Source organism: Triturus cristatus, chromosome 8 (assembly GCF_964204655.1).
Source record: "Triturus cristatus chromosome 8, aTriCri1.1, whole genome shotgun sequence".
Lineage (NCBI taxonomy): Eukaryota > Metazoa > Chordata > Amphibia > Caudata > Salamandridae > Triturus > Triturus cristatus.
Genome location: NC_140591.1, coordinates 1,132,748,981 through 1,132,771,745, shown reverse-complemented (window position 1 = coordinate 1,132,771,745; position 22,765 = coordinate 1,132,748,981). Strand labels below are relative to the sequence as shown.

The window sequence follows — 22,765 nt, the reverse complement described above, 5'->3', positions numbered from 1 at the left end:
CCATTGTTATCTAAGGGATGGCACTGCAGTACTAGTGGTTGGCCATGATTGGTGCTGGACTTACCCCTGCTCTCAGTTGAAGTACATTTACTACTTGAGTCCTTTTTGGCTGTAATTACTCAATATGCACAGTTTGTAAATAGCAAAGGCGTTACTTTTTTGTGGTTGGGTTCATGGCCCTCCCTAAACTCCTTCCTAAACTTCACTTAACCCTTCTCTTACCCATTCCATACTCCTCCCTTAACCCCTCTCATTTAGTAGTTGGTATTCCCCATTTTCTAGCCACTCCTCCTGTTCATCCCACATTTACTACTAAAACATATGCGTATGTGTGTGGAGATCTTTGCAGTCAGGCCGGAGATCTCCACACACAAAAGATAAGAGCGGCAGAGGTGGCGACTGCTGAGTGTAGGTTTTTTCATAGCAGTTTGACGTGTTTTAGTAGTACTATTGCAGTACTTCTAAACATACTACAAAAGATAACCTATGAATAGGCCCCAGATGTTGTCATCCTTTAGGCAAATTATGAGAAAGCATCGCTTCCGAAAGACTTGACCTGATCAGTCAAGTCAAATTCTCTAAGTGATTATTATCATTGGAAGTCTTTGTTGCACGAAGTAATTGATGGGCAAGATTTGTGTGAACTCAAAATGATGCCAAATTACTTTGCATGCATGTTTCAAAAGCAATTATCACCCCTTCTATACTTTTTGTAATTGTTCCTGCTTTGTGACTGGGCTAGTCTTTTCAGCCTCAGCATGCAACAGTCCACGCACAATGGCTCATTTAAGGAATAAGACGGCCTTTTGGGAGCAGATAAAACAGACTGATTCTTTGAAAGGGCCAATTTCTGGCTCCACAAATGGCTGTGAAGAAATCACTTTGACATGGAAGTCTGGTTATTGGGACGAAACACTGCTTTCTGATTGAGTTCAGCAGCGGGGAATGCTGCAGCTGATTAGCTTTGCTTTTTAATGGAACTCATTTCTGTAGCAGGGGAGAACTGTGTAATGCGTTCTGGCACTGCACAGGCATAATTCAGCCAGGAAGCATATAAAAATGAGTTCGAAGAACATAACATCTGATGCTGGCGGGGATGGTGATTGTAAAAATCAATTAACTCATTCTTCCTGAAGGAAAGCAAGATGAAGAGGCAAGCTAGAAGTCTTCTACTCAGCATGGGTGTTTCACGCTTCTAAATGCGCAGCAAACAAATCCTCTAAATATGGCCTCCTCATGGTCGCGTGCTGTAATCTATCATTAGATTCCGCTTTATGATGTCAGTGAGATGACAGCGCAAGGAGGAGTGCTCCACAGAGGCCAGAACAGCCGCGCCTCGTCCATACGGGTGAAGAGGCCACGACCCCTCACCATTTCCGGAGAGGAAGACTATGTCAGTCTGAGTAAAGCTCAGCCTGACAGACACTCTTCTTGTTCGGGTCAGACAGCCAGGAGCTAGATATGCGCTAAATGCGGCTGCCTGAGCTGCACTTTGCCAGGCTGAGGATTTTACAGCCCTGTGGGCGTGACCTCTTTAGCCTGGCAAACGTTCCTCAATACCCTCCCCCTCATGACCTGGGGAAGCATAACTGATTGTCTCAGACCTGGACGCTTGAGTTTTAAGCCCTGAAGTGGCCAGGGTTGAGTGTCAATCAGGGAGGTGGGGTGTGGCATTAAGTCTCACTGAGCCAATCCGACTCTGTGACAAGTGAGGGGGTGCTGCTTGATTGGCAGCAGTCCCAGCCCTCCTGGCACGTCCGAGGCTTTCATCTCCAGGAGCTGCAGGGCAAGTAAGCTTTCTATTTTTCAATGTTTGGTGCATGCGTGTGTGTATGTATAAAAGTATTCATTTGTTGTGAGTGCTGTGACTGGGTGCGTGTGTGTGCACTTGCGAATGCATGGGTGTGAGTGAGTGAGTGTATATGTGTTTATGTATGGTCCACCCGCCACCCTCTCTGTGCTCAATTTACTGGCCACCACTGGACCCGAATGAATTTAAAGCCTAAGGACCATTGGTTTTTACAATACATAAGCCTGAGCTGCACACGCACTGTGCAAATTTGGCTATTCAAAGGCAAATCCTGATTTGAAATGCTCTAAAAGGAGAGTGCATCACAAATGGCTTTGTGGTTCATAATGCCAACATGATGATTCATTGCAAATTGCATAGAACAATAGGTAGAGAAAGAATGTCTCCCATGTCTTCTGATTTCCAAGGAAGTGTATCGATGATTTGCAACCACTCCTGTGAAAAACTACAGACCACCAACACAAACAGTCTGTATATATTTTTAAAGTGGAAGTTGTACCTGAGGGCCAGCTTTCACTATGTCAATAGCAGACGTAGGCATTGATGTCCTTCAACAGAACACTGCCTGCTCACCCTATGCCCCGTTCACCTTGTGGCAAAAGTTTATTTTATTTTAAGCCCCTGTCCCTCTAATGGACATGATCTGAAATAATGACACTTTGTAAATGCAAATGCAGAGGTGGACTTCTGTTTACCTTTTCAGGCCTTTATCTCTGAATTTAGTGAGAAAATCTTGCCTCCGAAACATTGATGAGCCTGAATTTCTGCAAATACTTCCAAATAATTTTTTTGCAGTGAGATGGAATAGTATGTAAGGTGCAGCAAAAAATATTTTGGGTTGCACCCCAGATTCTGTGCAAAAACATTAGCACATCTTGCCCTATAAGAAACAAACAGGTGATGTGTTTTTAAAATGCATGTGGTCACAACACCTCTGATATTTCTATTTGTGGTTCCTATGGGATGACAATTTTAGTGCTTGCATTAGAGTAATTGCCATTGCAGGGGTGAGTTTCTATTATGCGTTGTAGTCTCCGTGTTATTTAGGGCCTAATTCAGCCTTTGGTGGACAGCCCTCTGTCCGTCCAGGGTTGGAGGCCTTTCTTCCATCATCCTAATTGGACTATCGCCTGCCATATTTTAAGAGCTCCTCCGGCCTTGCCGAGATCTCTGTGTCTTCAGAGGAGCCACCGCTACTGCATTTGTTAGGTAAATCAGGCCCTTAGTCAAGACATTTGAGCACTTGATTGCAATATAAATGTCTATGTGGGTTTAGGTGGACAAAACTCGAGAGCAGCTGCGATCATGGAGGCAGCAGCCGAGTACTGGACAGCGACGCGACTGAGCTAAGGGACCAAGTGACCGGGAGAGTATCGGCGACTGTCCCAACTCTGGTGGCATCCAATGTCCGGTGGAAGGAGCAAAGCACTTATTCTGACCAGCCCCTTGTGGCTCAGGAGGAGAAGTGACCTGCTTGATTGAGTAAGTCCAGCAGGATGGCAGGCGGGCAGGGCCCTAGCCCGCGACGATCAGAGTGGAGGCGTGTGAGGAGGCCAAGTCTGCCAGTCATACTACTGCAGCGAGATTGCGGGGAAAGCGGCCCGGCGCCGGCTCTGAGCTGGGATAAGCGGCTGACTCTCAGATCTTGGCCCAGGGTGGCAGAGTGAGGAGCATGAGAAGTCTGAGAGTCCCGCTGAGTGTATTGAAAAGCAGACAGACGTCCTCCCTTTTTGGATCTGTGAGTGGGGCTTTTGGCCCCCCTTCATCTCGCCCCCTTGGAGAAGGCAATTTCAGCAAAGCCAGGGGTATAGGGGAGGTACTTTAGCATGCCCCGGGTCCGGTGGGCTCAGGCGGCGGGTGCCCCTACCCCCATGGTGGAGAAGACAAAGATCAAGGCCCTGACCCCTCCGCAGATGGCCCGTTATTTCTGAGAGTCCTGGAGGATACCAACCGAGGGTCCAAACTTCTTGGGCACCATCAAAGGGGGGGGGGGGGCTGAGCGCCAAGCTGCTGGAAAGGGCAGAGAGCGTGTGTTGGACCACGGAAGACAGTTTCCTACAGTGCGCGGGATAGCCCACCAATGGAGTTTGTCCAGGAAAGAGCCCCAGCTGGGTCCAACAAGGCGAAGGGATCAAGGCCACTTGAACAAAATGAACAATTATGACATCCCAATGCCCCCTTTGTGGTAGAAGGAGAAGCAGCAGCGGAACCTGCCCTAGGAGCTATCTTGGCAGCCATAGTAGACCTTAGGGCCACTAGAGCCGAAGATAGACTCTATAACTGTTGAGGTCAACCTGAACAGAGCAGATCTTGAAAACGAGAAGCTCACGCCTGTAGAGACCCAGATAATCTAGCTCTAGTCCACGACAAAACGCCTGGAAACACAAGTACAATCCATAACTCAACAATCTAAGACCATGGCAGCCAAGCTTGATGATCAGGAAGGGATGGCGAGAAGGAATAATATCAGGGTGGTGGGGGTCCCAGAGGGGGCCGACGGCTCAAGTGTGGACCTCTTCCTAGAGGTCTTTAGAGTTAACACATTGCGGCCTGTAAGACTATCTAAGTTCTTCTCGATCGAGGGGGCACACCAGGCCCCAATGCCCCTGCCCAAACCTGGGGCTCCCCCCAGACAATAATCGCAAAGATCTTCAACTATTGTGATTGCGATGCACTCCTTCACGCAGCCAGGGCTAAAGGAGACATCCACTTTGAGAACACCCAGATCCGTTTTTTTACAGATTCACCTTGCAGGTACAAAGACAGCGGAGGAGTTTCGAAGTGGTGAAGCAGGAACTCCGAGAATGAGATCAAATACATGATGCTCTTTCCGGCAAGGCTTGGAATAATTGCAGACAGTAAGAACTGGCACTTTGTCTCCCTGGAGGAGGCGTGGGAGTGGCTGGAGGGGTGGTGCACAGCCAGCTGACACGAAGGTAAATGACTGAGGCCTTCCAGAGGAGAACCAGACTGAGACAGATTGGGACATAGTTGGAGCAACAGGAGGCGGAGGAGACTCCTGAGACTCATCAGAGTACAGGTGGGGGCGCCGCTAACTGACTGATGAGCCAGCCCGGCAGGTAAGAGTTCCTGAGGGCTGGAGCTGAAGACTACTAAGGGCGGCAGCCCGAGTGGCATGATCCGGCATTAACAGGTTCACTGGAAATGTGAGCAGATTTTCCGCTTACGTGATATGGGACCCATTATACAATGGATGAGGGGACAGTAAAGATATGATTGATGCAGCAGGGGTATGGAATGTGTAACTGTTGTAGCAAATTCTCGGCGCAGCAGAGATACCCCCTTTGTGTAATTAAAGTAAGCTGTTAGTTGGGCGACAGGCACTCTGCAGGTTGAGAAGTTGATGAATGCACAGCCGATTTAGCAGGGTAGCAGGATCGGGAGAGGTGCGCCACAGTTGGGGTAGCTGAGTGCTCAGGGGAAGGCTTGTGGGAACAGTTATTACACAACAGACAGAAAACTCAGTAGAGGTGATGTTATTAGGGCCCAGATGGTGACAAAAGGGGAGTAGGAAACCTTTTACTATGGGGACCCCTGATGTCCCGGTGAAGACGATAAAAACATAGTCCTGGAACATCAATGGCCTTAATGGCAGGATCAAGCGGACCGTGGTAATGCAATGTATTAAGAGACACCCCCAGATTTTATTTTGCTACAGGAAACCCATCTTCGAGGTAACCGTTGTAAGTCACTGGATCGATTCAACTATACACTGATGGGGCAGTAGGGCTCTGCCACTGGCTCCAGGGGAATGGGAACACTGGGTAGAGCCATGCTACCTTTTATTCTGACAAAGATGTGGACTGAACCCTGGGGAGAGGTTTGTTGCATTGAGTGCTCAGTGGGAGGGGCAGATGCTTAACTTATTCTCGCTCTATGTCCCACCAGGGTTACGGACCCCACACTTGATATGCTGGCTTCCAGGCTCCTTGAATTCCCAGATGGTCATCTGATAATGGAGCGAGACATGAATGACATAGTCTCTGTTGATATGGATGTTGTGGGGGGGAGGGGTCAGCCACAGGGAGGAGGGTGGGTTAACTGGGGGACTCTTTCTCATCCTTGGGTCTGTGTGACATATGGAGACATCAACATCCCACCACTAAACAGTACACCCATATGTCGGCAACACATGGCTACACTACCTCATTACGCTGGCCTGGGGTTTGGCGGATTTAAATAAACAGCCTCACATATAGCTCAGGGTGTCCAACCAATCGCCCGTTAGGTAATTCGGGAGGGCCAGCGGAGAGACTACACCTTGCGCCCCCAAAGATAGATCCATGGTATTTCAAGGACCTCCGACATTAGAAAGGGAGCTGATCACTTCTTCGTTATAATGTAGTCAAAAGGGATGCTATGGGAGGCATTCAAAATGGTGATTAGGGACCAGGCTCAGGTCCAAATTGGGGCAGCGAAAAAAGAGAAGAGGCTATAGTGCCTAGAGACCACGATATCCAACTTAGAAACCCCAGTGGTAGAGGGAGGGGTGACATTGTTAGATGCGAAGCACCAGTTAAAACTGCACAAGCAAGAGCTACGAGAGCTGCTAGAAGACAGCACCAGAGCACAAGCATTGCCCACACAACATAGATTATATGAGGTAAGGGATAAGGCCAGTAAACTCCTGGCGTGGCTAGACAAGAGGAGTGATAGTAGCAAATGGGTCCCAAAGATAGTAGATGGTGCAGGGCGACACTATCAAACTGGGAAACAGATCAGAGGTGTTAGCCACCTATTACAACTCACTGTACACCTCCCTATCTGTGAAGACGGAAGAGGACTTTAGGGACTTCTAACGGGACATAATCCTACCACAGTTATCCATTGAGGACAGAGAAATGGTAGAGGGAGACCTGAGAGAGGAGGAAATTAAAACCAAAACTCGGCCCCTACAATCAGGAAAAGCAGTGGGAGCAAATGGCTTACCGGTGGAGCTATTTAAATGTATGCTGGATTAAACAGTGGAACACCTCCTTGGTATGTACACAGAAGCTGGAACGAAAGGTGCCCTTCCCCAGCACCAAAGGACGGCAGTGATTGTGGTCATTCCCAAGGAAGGTAAACCCTCAATAGATTGTGTGTCCGACGGACCGATCTCCCTACTTAATTGCAAAGTCAAAGTGCTGGCCAAGACCCTATCGATATATTTATGCAAAGTGATTACCTCTCCCATACAAATCTAATCAAATAAAAAAGTTTATTGTTTCAGTTAATTAAAACCATAACAATACATTTACTAAGTTCTTAGTAAATGTATTGTTATGGTTTTAATTAACTGAAACAATTACCTCTCCCATACATCCAGACCAATCTGGATGTATGCCCCATAGGGGCACCGGACTGAATTTGAGACGATTGTTCGGGGTCAGCCAAATGACAAATGCAGGTTTGCCTGATTCTGCGGACCTTTTGTCCTTGGACGCCAGTTTGGCTCTCAATAGCGTGGAGTGGAGTTACCTCTTTGCCGTGTTTGGCCGCCTAGGCTTCAGACCGGAATGTATCAGTTGGATGAAAGTTCTCGATCACCAACCATTGACAAGAGTACGAGTTAATGCCACAGTGGCTAGGGTGTTCTCTCTCCAGAAAGGGACAAGGTAAGGTTGTCCCCTGTCACCTATATTGTTTGCTCTGGCACTGGAGCCTACGGCAGCCTGGACAAGACAAGACACCGTGATATGGGGTATCCTGATGGATGGGAAATGGGGCAAATGCATTTCCCTATATGTGAACAACATCTTATTGTATGTCAGAAGACCAAGACAGTCAATCGACAGTATTCTGCAGATTTTCCATATTCCGTATTCAGTATACCACATTAACTGGTATAAATCCCTGGTGTTCCAGCTGACGTGTTCCTGACTTGACCTCCAGATGCAGGGTTCCACTTGAGATGCAGGTTTTCAAATACCTGGAGATTTATCTGACAAGAGACCCCTAGGAATTCTATCAACAAAATTCAGGGACCCAACTAGGCAGATTCATAGGGAATGTATAGAGCTGGCAGACACTCACACTAATGGGGCGAGAAGCCCTATTTAAGATGCTGACACTCCTGCGTCTCCTGTATGTTTTTGCAAAATACACCATATGAGGTCCCACCACCTTTCTTTTCAGAGAGTGGAAACTTAATTACTCTCCTTGTTGTGGAGCGTAGGAGCCCCACGCAGAGCACTATGCAAATAACAGAGAGGGTTAATGAAGGGGGTCTATGAATTCCTGAAACTAGAGCCCACTGCTGGGTTTTCGGGGATCAAGCAGACCCAGAATGGAGAGTAGATAGAGCCACCATGAGAGCGGGGGGGTACCTCCCCCTTCTATATGACAAGGGAATGTTTAAGGGGCTCCCAATTCACACACAGACAGTGGTAAAAGTGTGGCATACAGCAACCAAATATCTGGGTTGGGAAGGAAATTAACGAAGATGACCCCACTCTGGGACAGTGACCAACTTTGAAAGGTGGGGGAGTTGAGTAATTTTAGCAAATAGAAGTTGTTGGCTCTGGAGAGTCTTGGTGACGTGTGGCGAGGGAAGGCATATATCACATTTGATAGGCTACAACAAGAATATGAAATGAGAAAGGGTAAATGGTTGAAATATTTGCATTTGGGGCACGCCCTTTGGGGATATATTAGCGAGGGGGAAGAACCAGATGAGGCATCCTCTTTGGAGGATCGCCTGTTGACGGACCCTTTGACTACAAAAGTGATATCGCTAATATATAAAAAAATATAATGTAATAACTGCCCAGACCTCGTAGGACCACTGAGGATGGCGTGGAAGAGTGACTGGGCCATTTAGATGACGAGGATTGGGTAGAGGCGATGCAGGGCCCAAGAGAGGTTACAATTCAGGTTTCGACTGATCCAACTGAAGGTCTTACACTGGACCTACTACGCTAGGACTGTGTTACACCGACTGGGCCATACTGACAATGTGCTGTGTTAAAGAGGGTGTGGGCGGGAAGGGACTTACTGCCACTTGCTTTGGGAATGTTGGATAAAACAATCATACTGGTGACAGATTGGGAGAGTCATAGCCATGTTGGTGGGAATGGAGGTCCCGCACGAGCCCATGTTGTTCTTGTTACTAATTTCAGGGAATGAGAATATGGTTAACGTTAGTTGCGGTGGTAGCAAAACGTAATATTGCAAAAAGCTGGGGTGTGGCCGCCCCCCCCCGAAAGTGGCAGAATGGAAGACCGAATTGGACTGGTGTCGACAAGCGGAACATACGATATATCTGAGTGGGGATTACCCATGGAAATGGGAGAACGTTTGGGGGTATTGGCAGGTCTACCAAGGATTTTTGGGAGGAAGAGCAAGACTGAGACGAGAATGTTACCTCACTTAGTTTATAACTTAATTTATGCAAATGTAATGATTGTTTTATATGAATAACCTGGCCTAAGCGTCCGTCCTCAACTGTTCTATGAATGTATTGTATGCTGAGCCCATTACGATATAAAGAGTTTATAAAAAAAATGGCTATGTGAGAGATGTTTTATAGAATGTTTTAATGCTACCTATAGCTGCATCGCTTGGAATATCATTATTATAATGTTAGGAGCTGGAGCTGAGAGACTTGGGAGGAGGCTGACATGATAGGAGTTAGACAGAGAGCATCAAAAGAGTGAAGGTCGAGGACAACAATGTAATATAGAATGTCTTATAGAAGCATTTGTGTTCAAGTAGCCACTGGAGTATCTCATACATTGAGAGTTATCTTGAAAGAGGTCCCTGATACCACACATGTATTTCAGTGAACCTGTGTCCTTTCTCCATAGAATTTCTGCTGGATGAGAGATGGGCACTGAAGCAAATAGAATTTTAGGTGAAGTATGTTAGAGCTGCAATAAAGTAATGGTGTAATTCTCTGGTTTGTCACAGAACATTACATGCCAATTACAAGAGAGTCAAAGATGGTGGTCAATGAGTGTGGAAAAAAGAGAATATGAAACACGGCCAAGCCAGCCTGTTAGCACATTCACCACATGCCACCACAGTCACAAGGAAGATTTATTTAAAGTGGATTGGCAAACATGACCAAAACGAGTTTTGTGAGTTCCACTTACAATATTGAAGATATTAGGAACATGCTCAGAACAGGTTTTAATTCCATTAGCTAATTATAGAGAGGAGACTAGGGTTGCTCATATCTGGCTTGAACTTGCATGAAATACGTGGAAGATTTAATACATTCAAGTCCAGCAGTGACTAAGATATTTAAATTTCAACTGTCTTTTAAAAGTTTTAATAAATAGAAGAAATGTTTACACTCACAGAGGTCGATGGGAACTATTGTTTATCATGTAAATACAGTACATTTTGCACCTTGAGTTCAGCTTTGATTCTGTTACCCATCACACAAAGAATGCAGAAGTGGTAGGTATATTAATTTTAATAGGAAAACTGGAGGCACTAGCTAAATAAATGTTTTGAAGTTTATTATCTTGGCAAGAGACAACATTATCCTGTACATTTGGCTTATACAAACCCAATAGGAAAGTTGCTAAGGGTCCAGGTAGACTTAGGGGCTAATTCCGATGTAGGTGGTCAGTTCCTTGACAGGCCATCAGTGGTAGTCCAATGGCTGATAGCCTTTCGGTCCGACTTCCGTATAATGATACTGGCAGTCAGACCCTGGCAGCTCTGCGACCCAAGACCGCCGCCTCCACCAGCATCATAGATCCTGACAGTACGGTGGTCAAAGCTGCATCCTAAAATGGCGGTACCATGAAAAGGTTGTCGGAAAGAGATGTGGGGCCCCAAACAGGGCCAACAGCCATCATAGACCAATGCAGAGTGTCCCCACTTACCTCCGTGCACAATGTGCAATGCACAACATGGTGCATGGCACACGGTGCATGGATGTGCAGATGGTGCTGTACAATGGCCAAGCAATGCTGCCATGGTGGGACCATCGACTTTCCAACCACCGGCCTGGCGGTCATATCCAAATATGGTGGTCAGACTGCCACATGCTCGCCGGGCGGCCTCCTGACTGCCGCAAAGGAATCTGGGGCGATATTTAAATCAGCCCCTCAGTCTCAGCCATATGGCTGACTGAATAAAACCCCATCTCCAGTTAGATCACACAGAGTGTCAAATGTTTGTATGCAGAAAGGATTTGTGACTTGCCAGCCAGAAACCAACCGAAGAAGAAAGGAATCTGCTGGACATTTGCACGTACAAATTTAAATTTTCTATTTCATTATTTTATCTTGTTTACTCAATTTCAGTTACCTTAGATGCTATTCAGTAATATCAGCTTCCACTGCACAGTTTGGAATATTGAGAACTATAGAAGAAATTCCCACATTTCTTTTATTACAAATTCTATGGTTTAGGTGAGTCTGGTATGGGGATAGTTTAGACTGGCATTGGAGGGGGAAAACGTATTGTTATGATCTCTTTGGGCATTATACACAGAGGTAAACTTACACCCTTGTTTAACTTTACTAGTATTTTGCTATTCACAAACAATAAGTTAATAGCAAGTTTACTACTGCGGAAACTCAGCAGTTGGGGTGGAGCACTCCACACATAAAAAGATACAGCAGGCCTATATTTTTATGTGCGGAGATCTCCACCCCGACTGCGGACACTCCGCACTCATAGACTTACTTATAACTCGTTAATTGTGAATAGCAAACACTAGTGAACTTACACAAGAATGTAGGTGTACCTTTGTGAATCAGGGCCTTCATGTTTTAGTGGGTTTGACATCACAGTGTGCCACAACATATACATTTAGACACAAGTTCATACTCCATTGTTGAAAAAAGGGGACTTATTTTCTCACTGCTGAAGCATACAGCAAGTAAGTGGAAAATGAATGAGAAGAAGTATATTTTAGTTCCCCATTTTTTAAAATTAATTATGGAAGTAAAATTAATTTAGGGTCACATATGTCTTTCAAAAAAAAACCAAATTACCATAACATGAAAAAACAAAGGAATGTATTATCTCCAAATGTAAATATTATCAAAGAAAACACAAATTTTTCATCCTCACATCCCATGAATTACAGATGTGTTAGATCCATCCCAAGCCCCGTCGCGTTGCGTGAATCATACGCAGAGATCAATGATGGCAGGAACAGTTGGGAACAGAGTTTCCACACATCTGTCATTTCATAGGAACAAGTTCTATAGTATATGAAATATAAAAAGCTTTTCTGAGCACTTAATTATAACCTTGACATTCTCGATTGAGGCCGGAGGAAAAAGTGTCCTCCTGCACTGTGAACTGAGGGGAGTGGGTGGACAGCTGATGAACAAGGAACACCTTTCATCCCTGGCTCCTGGAAACTACTACTTTCTGGAAGAAGTGTAAGAGTGTTAGTAAAGTGACTAGGTTGCTAGGGGGCACATATTTGACTGTATTTGGAAGCCGTCTCTCATCTTAGTGATAGTGTTATCATTAACTCTTCAAACAAATTAGGAACAACTCGTTTATTCAATGAAGTCAGGCGTTTTGAATGTGCCAATCAAGTTTACTTTGCAATTGCTTTGAAATGCTGTCATTGATAAACTCATATTTCTTTTCATATTTGTATGTAAAAAATGCTATTTTAAATAGGTCATGCAATCAAGAGGCTGCTGCAAGGCAATGATATATATAGTATATCATAAATCTTCTACTACTGTTGATGAGTTTCATGTATAAAGCATAATGTAATAAGAGTGCTTCGCATCTAAAAGATATCTTTGAATTCCTTAGTTTCCATTTTATTGCATAGAAGGTATGATTCAATGTTTATACAGCCTCGCAAACGACCAGCTTTGCAGTGACAGACTGACTAGCAGATTGATTTTAGTCTGTGGTTTGTATATGAGCACATCCTCATATATTATACCCATCTATATAATACATAAGGATGGTACCAACTTTTTGCCTAGAAAATAGAACCATTCCCTTTAAAATGAAGGGTTTAATAGGGTTTGACATTTCCTGTGGCATCATTGCACATATCCTGTGCTAATTGGCTCAGATGTTTTTAGGACCTCGTATATGTTTTCTACGTTCAACGTAGGGTAGCTTGGAATGACTCCCAGGCTCAGGAACAAAGGCATTTGCTGCAGAGTGAGGTGTGACCTCCTCTCCCAGGAAGGCTGCAAGAGGTGTTAGCCCCAAAGGCGAGCTTCAAACGGGAAGCCACCTTTGAAGGGCCGCCTGTGACAACACACCAGAGCAGGCTGACTTTTGTTCCTGTAGACAAGTTGGAGGAAGGTCCAGAAAGGGAAAGCCCGTCCCCAAACCTATTTTCCAGTGGGTGTGTAGCCCTTAAGGTAGCCACACCTGTGGAGTGGGCTACCAAGCTCTTGACAGTCTAGAATATTGCACTCTGGGATTGTGAAATGCCACACATTGCCTGAACTTTGACATCAAAGAGAAGGGAACCTAGTAGCCTATTGGCTAGTGGCCATATTGTCCCCTCTGGGACTTTCCCAGAATATAATATGCACCTCTGGCACCCTGAACTTAAGCACACCATGGATTTGGAGAGAGGACCAAGCGAGGAGTGTCGTGCTGCCATTCAAGCTGCACAAAGAGAGGCTGCACCATCAGAAGGAATGCACCTGCTGCAATTTGGGCTAGTGAGATTGCACTGTGCTTGTGTCTCCTGGCTTAGGGAAAAGTTGATTCCCAGCCCCAGATCGAAGCAGTGACTCCAAGGGTCAGTTGGATAGCCTCCTGGAACAGCACCAGAGACATCAAGTCTGTGGAAGCCCAAACTGACAGAGCAGTAGCCACTCCTGAGGGATTGCCGCTGGTCGCGCCATGCACGCCAAGAGGAAAACCCGAGATAGCCAAAAGTTGCACTTGTGTCTGCTTGACCCAAGAGTGCTATAAGTGCCTGGATTCATCACCCAAGATGGACACAAGCCAACAACAAGGATATTTGCAGTGCGTGCTGTGCTGAGAGTTTGGAAGACCCGTTGCAGCTGGACTTCTACTGTAACAAAGAGGATGTCATGGGACGCCAAGTGCTGTGGTCAAAGTCACTTCAACCCACCAGTGGACCGAAGGACCAACCCCATATTACCCCCATCGACCGCACAGCTCCAGGAGGATCATTGAGCATCTTTTCTGCCTGCATCCCCAGCATCAGGACCATTTCATTGTCGTTTATGGTGGTCATTTCCTAAAGGCTGGGACTTAGCTGGAAAAGGATCTGGTCGCCAGGTAATTGTCCAATGTGATCCTACTGGATCGTACACCTCTTTCCTGTCAGATCTGGTCACCCACCTTGGGTTCACAGTCGCCAAACTAGCTGTTACAAACTATTCAAAAGTATGCAAAGTTTTTGTTTACCAGTGCTTGTTTTCAGTTGCATTTAAAAGTATTAATATCTTCACAAATCTGTTTCTCCGGAACCCTCTGGTGGATTTTATTAATCAAGGTCTCTAAAAATTCATAAAAATAAGCTCTATTTTTTATAAATTGTTATAGTGTCTCTTTCGTGTTGTGTGAATTTCTTATTTTGTTGATTGGTGCTGTTAAATGCTTTACACTAAGTTCCTTTGTCAAGCCTTACTGTTCAAAGCCACAGCTACCCAGAGTGGAGCTTAAGGTTTACAATTGGGACTGACTGGACCTAAGATAGTTTTTGTGAGTGTATTATATGATATGGCTGAGTGCACGATAAGGCCCCACAGCCATATCATATAATACACCCAAATCCGTGCAGGGAACTAGGGGTGTCAATGAATTTGACTACCCGATACCAACATTTACTGATCGATTTAGTGACTGTCTGAGCTGACATTTATATTTATATTACAAGTGGGGCAAAACCCTCATTTTAGCAGGTAACTAGTTTGTCTGTTATGTCATTAGAATGTCCAACACATTAAAGTCCCCTTTCTAAGATGGTCTTTTATGGACATGGAGTTGCCATTTCTGCCTAGTATCTCTTCCCCCTGTTAGTGGCCATCCCAAGTTGTTGGGCCCAAAATGGAGAATAACAGAATACCGAATGTGGTTACATATCCTGGGCCCATTTGCACACCTTTTTTGCACACATATTTGGTTTTAAAGGGTGTAGGAACGTACCGTGTATGAAAACATAGAATCGGGGAGGCGGTGTCTCCCACAGAGATAGCGCACCACTGTACTCAAAATTGGCTGGGAAGTACAGCATTTAAAACATGATGCCAAATGTCTAGGTGGAACACAAAAATTATTGGATCAATTGGAATGTTCTTTTCATGGCAAAAAGATGATAAAATGGTGTGTTCCTGCGTGATCCTGCGTGGTGTGGTCATGGACGCCACTCAATGGTGTAAGCTTTTGTGCAGCTCAATCTGTTCTCAGGCTATTCTTGGGCAAGAAAAATAGTGTTATTACCCTCAGAGTAATGCTTTCTTGGTGAAGCACTGAGTACCGAACACTTCTAATCTTCAATTCACTGCTTAATTTGAGCCAGTGGTTTCCAGTGCTCAGCATTGGCCCTTGATTGGTTTCCGGTGCCGGCAGCAGCACTAAAGTGTCAACACGGCACTTAGGACAGAGTGCCACATGGTGGCGCTGCTCAATTAATTTAGAGATGAGCAGAACAAAGGTTGTTTATTAATGCAATATACATAAAAAATTACTAATACCTGCCTCACCAGCCATTCCTTTAGTTTTGGAGACCTGGAATAATCTGAACCGTCGCACTAGCAGGCGAGAGAGATGGTTAGTAGTTGTTTTGGCAGTAACGACAGGGGCAATGGGTGGTGCATGCTGCCGTGGACTCCTGGTCAGAGCCCTGGCACTTATAATTTTACAAATTAAGTACTGCTTCAATTATTTGCGTATTATCAAATATGCCATATAAACGATAAAAAATGCAAAGAAAGAGGTATTCTTACTTTCACTGACTTTCACAGTAGATCCATTCTGCGTATCCTAAAAGAAAAAAGAAAATAAAATGCATAAGGTTTTCTGCCTTTAAACAAATCATGGCCTCTATTGAATAGTCTGTTAAACTCGCAGAGCTTTAATGCAGGCAAATTAAGCCTGACTATATAACATCAAATGTGGTGAGAAAATGCTTATTAATACTTTCTCACCTTCAATTATCCTGTTACTTGATTGTTGTATTCAATTATTCTTTATACCTTTTTTTATGCTTCTGGGTATATCATTCACAAGAAAATCTCATGAGTTGCTTCCCTCTCAAACAATTGACAAACTTAAGGTAGAATGAAGCAGAATGTTTACATCAGATATGTTTCCATAAAATTTGAATATTTTTAGGACGTTGTAGAAAATACTTCAAGAAATTCCTTTTGGAATTAATTCAAGAGAACAAAGAAAACTATTTGGATGTTTTAAAGTTAAAATAAACTACTATGACCAGTATGGTAGGAAACAAATAGCATGATAATATGGACATTACCTTTACTTTTGTTTATAAAAACAAATTTGATTGTTATTAAAATAAAAAAATTGGTGACCCATTGTTATGTACTTGGCTCCTTCTTAAGTTCCTACAAAGGACACATGCAATGAAAAATAATGAACTTGCTTGTTCTCCCATTCAAATACATTTGAACTAAATATATATTAATAGTGAGAACATTAAAACATGTCAAGGATTATGAGTAAAATGGAAGGCATCCCTTTTAGAAATAAAGAGAGTTAGTAGCCCCATCTTTTGATGCTTTCTGTGTACCATTTCCCACAATACCACAACAAGAAACTGACTGTAATTTGACAGCATTCTTCTTGCCGTGAACACACACCATTTCCTCAGTCTCTTTATGTGCAGTGTAAAACATTTGCCAAATAAGCCTGGTGGTTAATTTGAACCAGTGGTTTCCGGTGCTCTGCACTTAATTAGCAACACCAGCACTTATGACAGTCTGCCACATGGTGGTGTTATTTGTCTAATTTAGAGATGAGCACAACAACAGTTGTTTAATTATTCCATATACATTAACATGACTAAAACCTGCTGCCTTTTAGCTTTGGGTGGCCTGGAAAAGGCTGAATTGTCAAACTTGCAGGAGTTTGATGGTTAGTAGTTGTGTTGATTTTGCTGTTGTCAGTACTGGCATAGCAATGAGCGGTGTAAGGTGTAGCAGATTCTTGAAGAGGGCCCTGGCACTTATTTTTGTTTCACAAATTAAGCACTGCAAACAAGCAATTCAAGTCCATTGATGCAATTTTTCTGCCTGGGACTTTATCTTTGTTCTGGAGATAAGACCATTGTTGTGTTCACCCAAGAAAGGAACCCAGAGGTAAGTTTACAAGACAGCATCCTTCTCCAGCATATTGCTGGTCAGTTTAAGAAAACTAAATCTGATTGCCTCATATGCGCTTTCTTTTAAAGCATTTGGGGGAGATTTATTTATTTGTAGCACAACACAACACAAGTTGCTGTGCTGTGTTGTGCTAGGAGGAGAGACCCAGGCAGCACCATATCTGTTAGGCTATTTTGCTGCTGTCCTCTTCCCCTGTGCAAGCATGTTTTCCAGTTGTTTAGTGCCAAGCACACACCATTGCACTGTAGTGCAATAGTGTGTGTGATGGCTGCCATAGGTTTTATACCGGAAGGGTATCCTTTCATTGCAAAATACTATCCTCAGACATACTTTAAAACCTACCCCACATTGTTCACATGCTACCACCCTTGGGTTTTGATGCAAAGGTTTACCTACTTACAATGTAAACAGGACTTCGCAACAAAAAATAACGCCACCTCGAGGCAGGTGCTAACAAGGTGAAATGTTTTTGTTTCTCCTTACTTTTCCCACATTGTATGTGTGCTATACAGTAAAACCACTAGATGCTCTACACATGACATCTTCATTGATTTTTACAGTGTTAACAAATTGCTTCTTTTTCCTGAAAAATGCATCTCACTCTATACTTCCCAACACTTTCCTAAGCACTCAGCTTTGATGCACTACAAGTTTAAGGCTTTGCAATAAAGTAACTCTCTATTTCCACTGTTTTTTGTACAGCCTTCAAGACACCATTCCCGATCTCTGAGTGTACTCTGCAGCCAGGCAGTCCCTCTTCAAATGCATGAGGTTTCCAATGTGGGGCATACCTTATTAGTTACCCCTGCCCTGACTTCTGGTGAATTCAGTCTAGCATCCTGTCCCATGTATTCCCCTTCGCTTGTTCTTTGCTTGATTGAATCTCTTTGGGGGATCCCCTTCATTATGGACTCCAGAGTCATGCTCCTCATAAAGACACAAAACTTGATTGATCCTTTCACTCATCCTTGGCATTGCAATGGCCACCTCTTTCCTCAGATGGCTGTCCATTCAGCAAATCTTATTGCTTTCATTACTTTTCTCCTAAAACACTTCAAAGCATGCTAAGCAATCTCAGGCTTCCGAGTTTGCTTATTTGATGCTTCTGTGATCCATCAATTTTGAAACAAGGGAAAGCCTTTTCCTAAATGTACATAGAGTATATTAGCTGACCTTCAACAAAATACCTCAATCCCTTAAACAACACTGTACTTAAAGCTTAAAGCTTGCACTACGCATGTTAACGGAGACCCCATAGTAAATTGTAGACCTTTATAATGCTAATTTCACATATATAATACAATGCGGAGCATTTAGTATCCTAGGAAACAAAAAGAATCACTAGGTCCTAACCATCACCCTGGTTTTACAATGCAGGATCTTAAACATGACAGTCAAAATTGCGAAAACTGGCCAGTACTGAACAGGGGATAGTGTGATGATAAAGCACTCTCATATTAAAAAAGACACAAAGTGCTCTAAAATTAGAAATACAATGAGAGATGGTGCAAAATCGCTACATTGGAGTAAATGACCTAAAAACTATATGCATAGTCTGACAGAAACCAGAAACATGTTATACTTTTAAGAAGGGTACTCGCTTTCTTTGCCAAGATTGGACAAGATAAACTATTTCTTGATTTTCTAAAAACAGTATTATGTGTTAAAAGATTTTTCACCTTATGATTTCTTTGGAAATATTTCATTCTTTGGACAAGTGAAAGAACTCATTTAGAGTCTTGCCAGGTCAGTGGAGGCTACTTCACCCCCTATTTAGAGATCCCTGCCTGGAAGGGATCCCTAGATCGTTCACCACAACTTCCACTTTGAAAACTTTGTGGACTGTAGAGGGTAGGCACTAGGTTTATTGTGCTCACTCACCAAAGCTTTTTGTTTTTCAGTAACAAACCCAAAAGAGGGCATTTGAAAACCAAAATGCCAATGGCCCAGACGAGAAGGGAGTTTTCTCCCTGAATATGACGCCATTGAACGATTTCCCCTTTGCAGGTACCAAGCACAGAATTCTAGTCACCGTCGACATGTCCTAAATAGGGCTGTGGCAGCCGATCAAGGGTTTCCTCCTTGAAGCCGACTGAGGCTCTGCCGATGGAAACCTGACTGATCTCCCACCTCTACATGGGGCATGAGAACTGCATGCTTGGTGAGGCTAGAGCACCACAAACCGTAAATGAACCATATGCCGTTTTTATTCTAATCCACTATTAAGAGGCACATAACTCTTTACAACCACAAACCCCTTTTCTTTCTTTTTCTGCTACCCAGTATTTCATTATATCTGCATCTGTGCTTATTTGCTCCTAAAATATTAATTTGTGTGTTAGCCTGATCCTTTGTCTCTAGGTTTGTCTTACGTAAATACCCATGCAATCATTATTTTCTTTTTGTGAAGTCCCCCTATTCCTTGATATCTATTTTCTCTCCTAAACTCTTTTACTCTGCAGAAAGTTGAGTTTAAGGGCAAACATGCCTAATTAGATTCATGGACTGCAGCAGTGATAATGCATATTTTTCCAGTCTGCTTTCTTTGCAGTCACAATCTTTACTTCAGTGTCTAGAACCTTTATGTAGTCGCTAATATTTGGTTTAGTAGTACAATAAAAAGATAGGCCTTTCCCCAGTCGTTCTTGAAAGCTATAGATCTACCACTATTTCCCTTTTTGAGAAAGCTATGCGGTCATATATTACCATGCTTTCTATCGAATCAACCCATGGGTTGCTTGTTCTATGGGGTGGTAAAATGTAACTCACCTTGTTAACGAAAGGGCACTTGTTTTGTTCCACATTTGCAGGTGTCTGGATCGCTGAGACAGGTAGAGGCCAGCATTGGGTCATCTCCTATAAGAAATTAAAAAAATAATCTCCTATAAGGCATGGGTGGTTCTCGAGTATTACACATAATATAGGATAGAGTGCACATACTCTAGGTGCAGTGATAAAAACTCAGGTTGATGTCCTACTTTTATGCAGTAAAGGCAAGTTAAGGCCCAACTATTGGCACATCAACGTTTAAAATGTGTGCTAGTTCTTTTGCCCAATAGATGCCCAAAGTTGGTGCTCTAAGTATAATAGCACGACAAAGTTACATGACATAACATTTGACTAAATGGACTCTTGCTCTTAGAGTTTTCCAAAGACAAGAGCTTGAAATTGTATTTCTGAGACACACTGAAAAGCCTCTCAAAAGCACACCTGCAAGACATGACACTGGTCCATCCATATCAGCCTCTAGAAGTAAAAAGTATCCAAATACTTGATGCCTTCACATCTAGGCCTGAATTTAGTTACGGTATAGTATATCAAACTTTGCACAAAACGTCCTTTTTTTATGTCCCACTGTGTCCTATGCATAACCTTTCTATGAATAAATGCTACAGTAAAATTCTTGTGTTTTGCATTTGAGAATTAAAACATGGCTACAAAGATTAATTTTGTTTAGGATGCAGCATATATGAAATGAACAATGCATTCTCTCTCTATATATATATCATATGCTCATTGCAATCATCAATGTGAACATTTGGAGCACATGTTCCACCCACTAGCCCATGTGCAAGTTAGCATGGCCGGGGTACTTCAACAGTGAACTATTTAAGCAGTTGAGGGGAGCAGCATTGGGCTCCTGCTTTGCTTCCAGCTATGCTAATTTGCATATGGACTGGTGGGAGGAGCCGTTGCTCTAAAATATTTGCATTGATGATTGGGAGGAGCATGTGATAATGTGGGCTAGATATATTGATGCCCTCTTTGTGATATGGGAGGGGTCAGAGGAAAGTGCTAGAAAGTTTGTGAGTAAGATCAATAACAATAATCTTAACTTGCACTTCATAAGCACCATAAGCTGTACTAAGGTAGTCTTTTTAGAGCTAGTAGTAGACATGAAAGACAACAGGATTGAGACAAAATGATATACAATGCCTACGTCAGGTAACACTAGTTGACATGCAAGTAGTTTTTGCCCAACAAAATTAATATATAGCATGTAAAAGGGAGAAACCCTGTGACTACCAAGAACTGTAGTGAGTGAGAGGAATTTAAGAAGAGGCAAGCAGAAATGACTGAAAGATTTCTGTAGAGGGGTTACCAGGAACAGTCAATACAAGAAGCTATCAGGAAAGTTAGTTCCAGAAACACGGAAGCTCTGTTATTTGAAAGGGGGCAGTCAAAGAAGAAAGATGTTCAGTTGGAGTCAAGATTTAGAACAAGCTACAGCAAAGACAAAGGGGTGATCAGGAAGTTAATAAAAAACATTGGTATAATATAAAATGATCTGATAATAGGTTGCATGGTACCTAATAAATGAGGAGTCACGTTCAGAAGGACTAGATCGATGCAGTATGACCTTGAAAAAGCAGCCAAGAAGTGATTACTAAGGAAAAGTGGCTAGGGGAAAGACAAGGGTTCCGAAAATGTAACAAAATGCAGGGTATGCCAGCAAGGCGGTAACAAGACAGAGTTTACTATACTATTTCAGAAGCTTCCTAAAAAAACCAGAGGAGTGTATACCTGTAAAACCGAATGGGCAGTATACATACTAATGTACTTCTGTGGGTTGAAATATTTGTGAAGTACAATTTTCCAAGTGCACAAGCACAAGCTGCAGCACATTAGAGCAACAAATAATAAGGACAAGAATTATCTGGTTACCCATCATTTTGCAGAAAAACGTAACAGTAATGATATAGAATTCAAGTTCTTTATGGTCGATTAAGTTCTTAGAATTCATAGAGGTGGTAATAGAGAAAATGAATTAAGGTGACTAGAGTCAACTTATACTAAAGAGTTGTACAGTAAGACCCCTTAAAGTCTCAACATGGAGGAAAAGTTACTCACATACATGTAGTTAAGACATCACTCTTTCAATTTGTGAGATTTTTGTAGTTAGCTTACAATTTCTTATTCAGGAATCATGTGAATAAGCCTACATGGGCATGAGTGTGTGAATGGAACCATGGGTATAACATGAAAGGTCTATAATATTTACACATTCCATACCACATTGAGATCTACTAGTATGATGTCTAAATTATCAACTAAACAAGAAGCATAATACATAATGCAACAATAGGGAGATTTATACTTTACAATTTTATAAAAGTGTTTCTAGATAATTAAGACATATGGACCAGTAACAAATAGTATTAACAAGGGTGAAAAATACTGAGAACCTTGACTGAAATGTTTGAAAAATTGTCATTAGTTGAGGTAAATGCATAATGAAATTGTAAAGAACTTTATAATTGTATTCATTTTTATTACTTTGCACAAACATGTTTGTATGGAGTGTGAGTCAAAATGTGAAGTATGTTCACTGTGTTGTTTGAGGAGTGGACCACATGAGTACTTTTAATAAAACATTCAATATGGCGCACCAGTGTAATCCAGGTCGAGTGTCTGGCCAAAACGCATCATGGCAGACTAATAAAAGGACAACAGAGAGCTACTCCGGTGAGTGGGTGAGTGGGTGCCTGTTTTCCCAAGTTAAATGGAATATATATATAGAAAATTGTACTGCAACTCCGACCAAAGAGTGACTTTTTATGTCAAACAGTAGAGAGAGACAGAAATATGTATAAGGTTGCTGACTTTTAAAATGTGAAACCAGATAACCTGAAATCAATACTAGCTTCCCTGCTTGTCCAAATTGTCTTATCCT

General features: G+C 43.0%; 1 protein-coding gene across 1 annotated transcript in view; it reads right to left on the bottom strand.

Moving 5' to 3' along the window:
* AFF3 (ALF transcription elongation factor 3) overlaps positions 1–22,765 on the bottom strand; it is a 1,727,663-nt gene that overhangs the window by 627,286 nt on the left and 1,077,612 nt on the right. Inside the window, exons 5-6 of the mRNA XM_085622771.1 lie at positions 19,861–19,947; positions 15,694–15,730 (exon numbers count right to left, since the gene is read on the bottom strand). Of these exons, the coding sequence (XP_085478897.1) occupies positions 15,694–15,730; positions 19,861–19,947 (124 nt within the window). The remainder of the gene's footprint in view (positions 1–15,693; positions 15,731–19,860; positions 19,948–22,765) is intronic.